This window comes from Sphaeramia orbicularis, chromosome 24 (genome assembly GCF_902148855.1).
Source record: "Sphaeramia orbicularis chromosome 24, fSphaOr1.1, whole genome shotgun sequence".
Taxonomy (NCBI): domain Eukaryota; kingdom Metazoa; phylum Chordata; class Actinopteri; order Kurtiformes; family Apogonidae; genus Sphaeramia; species Sphaeramia orbicularis.
This window is the reverse complement of record NC_043979.1, coordinates 46141706-46151429: the sequence shown is the minus strand read 5'-3', so window position 1 is coordinate 46151429 and position 9724 is coordinate 46141706. Positions and strand designations below refer to the sequence as shown.

At 39.3% G+C, this 9724-nt stretch overlaps 1 protein-coding gene across 1 annotated transcript in view; it reads right to left on the bottom strand.

The window, feature by feature from the left end:
• Positions 1 to 913: 913 nt before the first annotated feature.
• LOC115415248 (protein unc-93 homolog A-like) overlaps positions 914 to 9724 on the bottom strand; it is a 28333-nt gene continuing 19522 nt past the window's right edge. The window contains exons 7-8 of the mRNA XM_030128760.1: positions 1391 to 1522; positions 914 to 1311 (exon numbers count right to left, since the gene is read on the bottom strand). Coding sequence (XP_029984620.1) covers positions 1022 to 1311; positions 1391 to 1522 — 422 coding nt within the window. The 3' untranslated portion in view covers positions 914 to 1021. The remainder of the gene's footprint in view (positions 1312 to 1390; positions 1523 to 9724) is intronic.

Genomic DNA, 9724 nt, shown 5'->3' with positions numbered 1-9724 from the left:
GTGGTGGTCGGGTGGTCTGTGGTGGTCTGTGCTGGTCTGTGGTAGTCTGTGGTGGACTCTGGTGGTCTGTGGTGGTCTATGGTGGTCTGTGGTGGTCTGTGGTGGACTCTGGTGGTCTGTGGTGGTCTATGGTGGTCTGTGGTGGTCTGTGGTGGTCTGTGCTGGTCTGTGGTGGTCTACGGTGGTCTGTGGTAGTCTGTGGTGGACTCTGGTGGTCTGTGGTGGTCTATGGTGGTCTGTGGTGGTCTGTGCTGGTCTGTGGCGGTCTGTGGTGGACTCTGGTGGTCTGTGCTGGTCTGTGGTGGACTCTGGTGGTCTGTGCTGGTCTGTGCTGGTCTATGGTGGTCTGTGCTGGTCTGTGGTGGTCTATGGTGGTCTACGGTGGTCTGTGCTGGTCTGTGGCGGTCTGTGGCGGTCTGTGGTGGACTCTGGTGGTCTGTGCTGGTCTGTGGTGGACTCTGGTGGTCTGTGCTGGTCTGTGCTGGTCTATGGTGGTCTGTGCTGGTCTGTGGTGGTCTATGGTGGTCTACGGTGGTCTGTGCTGGTCTGTGGTGGTCTACGGTGGTCTACAGTGGTCTGTGGTGGTCTATGGTGGACTGTGGTGGTCTACAGTGGTCTGTGGTAGTCTGTGGTGGTCTGTGGTGGTCTACGGTGGTCTACGGTGGTCTGTGCTGGTCTGTGCTGGTCTTTGGTGGTCTACAGTGGTCTACGGTGGTCTGTGGTGGTCTGTGCAGGTCTGTGGTTGTCTGTGCTGGTCTGTAGTTGTCTGTGGCGGTCTGTGGTGGTCTGTAGTTGTCTGTGGCGGTCTGTGGTGGTCTGTGGTTGTCTGTGGTTGTCTGTGGTTGTCTGTGGTGGTCTGTGGTGGTCTGTGGTTGTCTGTGGTGGTCTGTGGTTGTATGTGGTGGTCTGTGGTTGTCTGTGGTGGTCTGTGGTGGTCTGTGGTTGTCTGTGGTGGTCTGTGGTTGTATGTGGTGGTCTGTGGTTGTCTGTGGTGGTCTGTGGCAGTCTGTGGTGGTCTACTCTATAGGTGTGTCTGACAGATGACGTCCTTGTCGTTTTCCTGGACCTGCTTCCTGCCGCTGGTGTAGGTGCCTTCCTCGATGGGGGGGGTGGGGTGCTTGTGCTCGTGGTACTCCACTATGGGGTAGGTGAGCAGCGTCAGCAGCAGCACGGCCAACAGGATGTACAGTTTGTACTCCAGACACAGGAAGGTGCTGTAGGCGAAGGCGATGACGAAGCCCAGGGACTCCCACATGCGGTAGTTGGCGAACGCCGCCTCTTTGTGTCTGGGGAAGAGGATGCCGTACAGAGCTGGAGGCGGAGACAGAGGGGGTCAGTACCGCGCAAACGGGAGGGTCGAGGACGACGCCGCGGGGTGGGAGGGGCTTACCGTTGGTCTGAGTCTGCCAGATGGCGTCGGCCATTCCCCACAGAGCGGGAAAGACGAAGAACACCGGCAGGTCGTCAGGATGAGGACGCCAGAACAGGAGCGCCAAGATGCAGGCGAAGTTAGTGAGAGCCGCTGGAGGAAGAGGAAGAGCGTTCACCACAAACACAATCACAAGACTGAAAATAAAAGAAAACAGTAAATAAAGTGTCTGTGGGTGCTTCTGTGAAACTGCTCCTAAAAACAGGACATGGGGCTGAAAATTAAACCAGACGTAGACGAATGTTAGGAAGCAGGTTTAGAAGCACTGGGGGTCTGTTTGAAAAAGAAAGATTTATTGAAATAAAAGAGGAAGTATTTTTCAGATAAAACACATTTTCATGTTATTTTTATATTATTTTATACAAAAATCTGCATGTAACACGGTAAAAAGGACACGAAAATTACATACTACTATTTTTTCAAATGTCTTTTTAGTCTCTCAGGTACATTTTGGGAATCGAAGTAAATATTCAAGAAAGACTGTTTCACAAAAATGACTATTTCTATTTAAATGTTCAGGTTCTGTATGTAACACCAGTGGACACAATGGGTTCTACACCAAACCTGGAATGAGACTGAGACTGATGAAAAACCCACATGTGTGGATGAGAAAAACCCCCAGGATCCACACACTGAACACAGCGTCTGTGTTTAGAGTCTGTAGAAGAGCATTTACATGTTTACACAGCTAATGCACTGACACCTAGGGAGATTTAATGTCCATATTTGGGTCCTATTTTTGGACCCAATATTTTTTATTATAAATTCATTAATTATGGGATGGCTCAGAGTAAGAGTACAATTTTTGTTGCATTTCTCTGAGGTCATCATTAGGTCCATCCTGGGGGGAAATATGTCTACATTTCTCTTTTATTATTGGGTCTAAAAAGCTGGAAAAGTGACAGATACTAAAATAAACCCAGTTTCATAGAAGCACCCATATAAATGCATGAATATACCAAATATACAGATTAAAACACAATTAGAACAGAAATTTGTACAATATGTACCAGACCAGGGATTCTCAACTGGTGGGCCACGACCCAAAAGTGGATGAGATATTCTCACCATAAAAATAAATAAAATAAAAAATAAGAGAAAAAAATAGTAATAAAACCACAGTTAACTATCTGGTTTCTGAAAATTTTTACCTGACCAAAAATATGGCTTGAAACCAGAAATAAAAATAGCACACATCCACCCTTTGTATTTACATGTTCAAATGTGCCAATATTTTTATCATGTGTGCCTGTAAAGTTGGAATGAAATATTTTGTATCTCTTCTCACAAAATGATTGTGACAGTGTGATTTATATTTGATAAATAAAGTGTAACTGGACTCAGTATGTGATTATTACATCTGGTTAAAGGTGATTAAATGGAATACAAAGATAGAAATGTGTCTGAAAACCAAACTATTCCAACTTTATGAACAGTGTCTGTTAACAAACTGAATTATTATTTATATATTATATATGTATTCCTTTTTGCACCTGTGCCTTTGTATTTTCTTTAATACTCATGCCATGTTGTTTATATATTTGTATATTGTCAACTAAAAAAAAAAAAAAAAGAACTGATTTATTTTTGTGCACCTGCTGGTGACGTCACTGGATGCCGGTGACAGGAAGTCATGGACCGTCACGTGACCATGTGATAGATAATTATGCGCCCAGTGATCAGGTGCGGATGAGTGGGCGTGGCTTGGAGAAGCATTAGATGGTGATTCTTTATCAAATCCTGGAGCATTAGCAAACATCTGAGGTTTTTGCAGTGTTGTGGGTATGTATTGTCTTTATTATGTACAGTTGTAGATTGTGTTTGTTGACACTCTGATGGATTTTGTGGGTTTCGAGCCTGAGGTTGAGTTTCACCTGACATGCTAATGCTAATGCTAATTATGCTCTTAGGGTGTTAATGAACACTGCGGTCAGTCCAGCTGACTCTCCTTTTTACGAAGTCAGTCCAGCCGCTCCAACATTTCCAGTGCTCCCGTATTACACACTTTACGGTAAAAACACGGAGGTGGTTGAGAAAGTCAGCGCAAGGATGCTACAGCGTGGATCATCTTCCGGTTTTCAAAATAAAATGTGGGTTATTGATGGGCAATAAACAGACGTGTCAGTGTGATTCTTCACTGGTTTTTAACCATTCTATCGTCCGCGGTGACTTGCCGTACGTGTTTGCCGGCAGCGGTGATTCAGGATACACCCCAGACCCTTTGAACAGATTAAAACATTTTGTTTCAATCTCTTCAATGAATATTTATCTTGTATTGAGCTACAATGTTAACATTTACAATGTTAATTTCATTAAAAATAGGGAAATTATTCAAATGTAATAAAAAGAGGGGTAACTCAACCAGCCCATGGAGTACTACGATCCTGCAGTGATTTGGGGTCAATAGGTCACATGACCTGTAAGCTATTGAGCTAAAATGCTAATATTTACACTAAAAAATTCCTTAAAAATACCAACAGTGTTAAAACGTCACAAAAATGACCGTAAACTCATTTAGCCAGTACCGTATTACAATCCTGCAGTGATTTTGTGTCATAGGTCACATGACCTGCAAGCTATTGAGCTACAATGCTAATATTTACAGTTAAAAAAAAATTTAAAAATACCAACAGTGTTAAAAACGTCACAAAAAATGACTGTAGCTTGTTCAGCAGGACCGTACTATATCCTGCAGTGATTTTGGGTCAATAGGTCAAATGACCTGTAAGCTATTGAGCTACAATGCTAATATTTACATTAAAAAATCCTTAAAAATAGCAACAGTGTTAAAACGTCACAAAAATGATCGTAACTCATTCAGCCAGTACCGTACTACAATCCTGCAGTGATTTTGGGTCAATAGGTCACATGACCTGCAAGCCATTGAGCTAAAATGCTAATATTTACATTTAAAAAATAATTAAAATAGCAACAGTGTTAAAACATCACTAAAATGACCGTAACTCATTCAGCCAGTACCGTACTAAAATCCTGCAGTGATTTTGGGTCAATAGGTCACATGACCTGGAAGCTATTGAGCTACAATGCTAATATTTACATTTAAAAAAAAATTCCTTAAAAATAGCAACAGTGTTAAAATGTCACAAAAATGACTGTAACTCATTCAGCCAGTACCGTACTACGATCCTGCAGTGATTTTGGGTCAATAGGTCACATGACCTGCAAGCCATTGAGCTAAAATGCTAATATTTTCACTAAAAAATTCCTTAAAAATAGCAACAGTGTTAAAACGTCACAAAAATGACCGTAGCTCTTTCAGCCAGTACCGTACTAATATCCTGCAGTGATTTTGGGTCAATAGGTCACATGACCTGGAAGCTATTGAGCTAAAATATTAATATTTACATTAAAAAATTCCTCAAAAATAGCAACAGTGTTAAAACGTCACAAAAATGACCATAACTCATTCAGCCAGTACCGTACTACAATCCTGCAGTGATTTTGGGTCATAGGTCACATGACCTGCAAGCTATTGAGCTAAAATGCTAATATTTACACTAAAAAAATTCCTTAAAAATAGCAACAGTGTTAAAACGTCACAAAAATGACTGTAGCTTGTTCAGCCAGTACCGTACTAATATCCTGCAGTGATTTTGGGTCAATAGGTCACATGACCTGGAAGCTATTGAGCTAAAATGTTAATATTTACATTAAAAAAATTCCTTAAAAATAGCAACAGTGTTAAAACGTCCACAAAATGACCGTAACTCATTCAGCCAGTACGTACTACAATCCTGCAGTGATTTTGGGTCAATAGGTCACATGACCTGCAAGCTATTGAGCTAAAATGCTAATATTTACATTTAAAAAATAATTAAAAATAGCAACAGTGTTAAAACATCACTAAAATGACCGTAACTCATTCAGCCAGTACCGTACTAAAATCCTGCAGTGATTTTGGGTCAATAGGTCACATGACCTGGAAGCTATTGAGCTAAAATGCTAATATTTACAATAAAAAATTCCTTAAAAATAGCAACAGTGTTAAAATGTCACAAAAATGACCGTAACTCGTTCAGCCAGTACCGTCCTACGATCCTGCAGTGATTTTGGGTCAATAGGTCACATGACCTGCAAGCTATTGAGCTACAATGCTATATTTTCACTAAAAAAAATCATTAAAAATAGCACAGTGTTAAAACGTCACAAAAATGACCGTACTCATTTAGCCAGTGTACTTCTACGATTCTGCAGTGATTTTGGGTCAATAGGTCACATGACCTGCAAGCTATTGAGCTAAAATGCTAATATTTTCACTGCCATTTTAAATGATTATTTTAATGTAAATATTAGCATTTTAGCCCAATAGTTGCCAGGTCTTGTGACCTATTGACCCAAAATCACTGCAAGATCGTAGTACGGTACTGGCTGAATGAGTTACGGTAATTTTTGTGACGTTTTAACACTGCTGGTATTTTTAAGGAATTTGTTAGTGTAAATATTAGCATTTTAGCTCAATAGCTTGCAGGTCATGTGAGCTATTGACCCCAAATCACTGCAGGATTGTAGTACGGCACTGGCTGAACGAGTTACGGTCATTTTTGTGACGTTTTAACACTGTTGGTATTTTTAAGGAATTTTTTAGTGTAAATATTAGCATTTTAGCTCAATAGCTTTCAGGTCATGTGACCTATTGACCCAAAATCACTGCAGGATTTTAGTACGGTACTGGCTGAATGAGTTACGGTCATTTTTGTGACGTTTTGACACTGTTGCCATTTTAAATGATTTTTTAATGTAAATATTAGCATTTTAGCTCAATAGCTTCCAGGTCATGTGACCCATTGACCCAAAATCACTGCAGAATCGTAGTACGGTACTGGCTGAATGAGTTACGGTCATTTTTGTGACATTTTAACAATGTTGCTATTTTTAAAGAATTTTTTAGTGTAAATATTAGCATTTTAGCTCAATAGCTTTCAGGTCATGTGACCTATTGACCCAAAATCACTGCAGAATTGTAGTGGGATACTGGCTGAATGAGTTACGGTCATTTTTGTGACGTTTTGACACTGTTGCCATTTTAAATGATTTTTTAAATGTAAATATTAGCATTTTAGCTCAATAGCTTCCAGGTCATGTGACCCATTGACCCAAAATCACTGCAGAATCGTAGTACGGTACTGGCTGAATGAGTTACGGTCATTTTTGTGACATTTTAACAATGTTGCTATTTTTAAAGAATTTTTTAGTGTAAATATTAGCATTTTAGCTCAATAGCTTCCAGGTCATGTGACCGATTGACCCAAAATCACTGCAGGATTGTAGTACGGTACTGGCTAAATGAGTTACGGTCATTTTTGTGACATTTTAACACTGTTGGTATTTTTAAGGAATTTTTTAGTGTAAATATTAGCATTTTAGCTCAATAGCTTCCAGGTCATGTGACCGATTGACCCAAATCACTGCAGAATTGTAGTACGGTACTGGCTAAATGAGTTACGGTCATTTTTGTGACATTTTACACTGTTGGTATTTTTAAGGAATTTGTTAGTGTAAATATTAGCATTTTAGCTCAATAGCTTGCAGGTCATGTGAGCTATTGACCCAAATCACTGCAGGATTGTAGTACGGCACTGGCTAAATGAGTTACGGTCATTTTGTGACGTTTTAAACACTGTTGCTATTTTTAAGGAATTTTTTAGTGTAAATATTAGCATTGTAGCTCAATAGCTTTCAGGCCATGTGACCTATTGACCCAAAATCACTGCAGGATTGTAGTAGGATACTGGCTGAATGAGTTACGGTCAGTTTTGTGACGTTTTAACACTGTTACCATTTTAAATGATTTTTTTAATGTAAATATTAGCATTTTAGCTCAGTAGCTTCCAGGTCATGTGACCTATTGACCCAAAATCACTGCAGGATCGTAGTACGGTACTGGCTAAATGAGTTACGGTCATTTTTGTGACGTTTGAACAATGTTGCTATTTTTAAGGAATTTTTTAGTGTAAATATTAGCATTTTAGCTCAATAGCTTCCGGGTCATGTGACCTATTGACCCAAAATCACTGCAGGATCGTAGTACGGTACTGGCTAAATGAGTTACGGTCATTTTTGTGACGTTTTAACATTGTTGCTATTTTTAAGGAATTTTTTAGTGTAAATATTAGCATTTTAGCTCAATAGCTTTCAGGTCATGTGACCTATTGACCCAAAATCACTGCAGAATTGTAATAGGATACTGGCTGAATGAGTTACGGTCATTTTTGTGACGTTTTAAACACTGTTGCAATTTTAAATGATTTTTTTAGTGTAAATATTAGCATTTTAGCTCAATAGCTTTCAGGCCATGTGACCTATTGACCCAAAATCACTGCAGGATTGTAGTAGGATACTGGCTGAATGAGTTACGGTCAGTTTTGTGACGTTTTAACACTGTTACCATTTTAAATGATTTTTTTAATGTAAATATTAGCATTTTAGCTCAATAGCTTCCGGGTCATGTGACCTATTGACCCAAAATCACTGCAGGATCGTAGTACGGTACTGGCTAAATGAGTTACGGTCATTTTTGTGACGTTTTAACACTGTTGCTATTTTTAAGGAATTTTTTAGTGTAAATATTAGCATTTTAGCTCAATAGCTTTCAGGTCATGTGACCTATTGACCCAAAATCACTGCAGAATTGTAATAGGATACTGGCTGAATGAGTTACGGTCATTTTTGTGACGTTTTAACACTGTTGCAATTTTAAATGATTTTTTTAGTGTAAATATTAGCATTTTAGCTCAATAGCTTACAGGTCATGTGACCTATTGACCCCAAATCACTGCAGGATCGTAGTACTCCATGGGCTGGTTGAGTTACACCTCTTTTTATTACATTTGAATAATTTCCCTATTTTTAATTAAATTAACATTGTAAATGTTAACATTGTAGCTCAATACAAGATAAATATTCATTGAACAGATTGAAACAAAATGTTTTAATCTGTTCAAAGGGTCTGGGGTGTATCCTGAATCACCGCTGCCGGCAAACACGTACGGCAAGTCACCGCGGACGATAGAATGGTTCAAAACCAGTGAAGAATCACACTGACACGTCTGTTTATTGCCCATCAATAACCCACATTTTATTTTGAAAACCGGAAGATGATCCACGCTGTAGCATCCTTGCTCTGACTTTCTCAACCACCTCCGTGTTTTTACCGTAAAGTGTGTAATACGGGAGCACTGGAAATGTTGGAGCGGCTGGACTGACTTCGTAAAAAGGAGAGTCAGCTGGACTGACCGCAGTTAATGAACGGTGACCAAACGTCCTTTTTTTTTTTTTTTTTTTTTTTAACCTCGAACATGTCTTCTTTTCACGTCTTGTCGAGAACATCCGGGGCAGGGTTTATAAAACAGTAAAAATTTCCAGTTTCCATTGTTGTTCTTCTGACAAACTGTGTAAATCGGAGCGGCCGTAAATGACACGTTGGCGCATGCGCACTTCCGATGACCACAACTGTCGCTATGAGTGAATTATTCCAAAAACCACCGGAAAAAAAAAAAAACACTTTTCCAGTTATATTCAAGACGTTACGGTATTCAAAGGCACACGTCTGCTGATAGAATGATAAAATAATTCTAAGCGACCTTTAGTAGTGTGTGATCATTTAAGTATCAAGTTTCCTCTTTTTTAGAAATTAAAACATGTTCACTCTAGTTAATGCACACTGATGATGACATTAAATAAGGCGGATTTTAATTATCCACAATGTTATATATTATATTTGACTCTAAAAACATAATAATGAGATGCAATCTAGAATATAAAAAACAATAAATTGATAATTAAACTCGTTTTAAAGACTGAGCTTTTAGTTTATGATATTGTAGAAGATCAATGTTGATTTACTTTTATGGTTTAGTTTTTTGTGACATCAATAAAACCCATGGATAAAGAAGTGATCATCTTCAGAGTATTGCTGTTTATCTGGTTGTTCAGTCATATACAACAGACCACATGTACCGAGGACATCTAGTGGCCAAGTTGAGGATTACATGCAGTGAATGCCATTCTATTTAAGGGTGTAATGTGTTTAATCCCATGGACACTGGGTGGTTGGCTTCCATTAAGTTAGTGAAGGATTCCCTAAGGATTTATTTAAACCAGGGCTGTCAAACATAAGGCTCGTGGGATGAATTTTCAAAGTGCAAAAATTACACTGAACATATTAACAGTTAAGGGTGTTCAGGTTCCACATTCAGCCCAGTTTGATCTGGAATGAGTCAGACCAGTAAAATAATAGCATAAAAACCCGTAAACAATGACAACTCCAAATTTAGC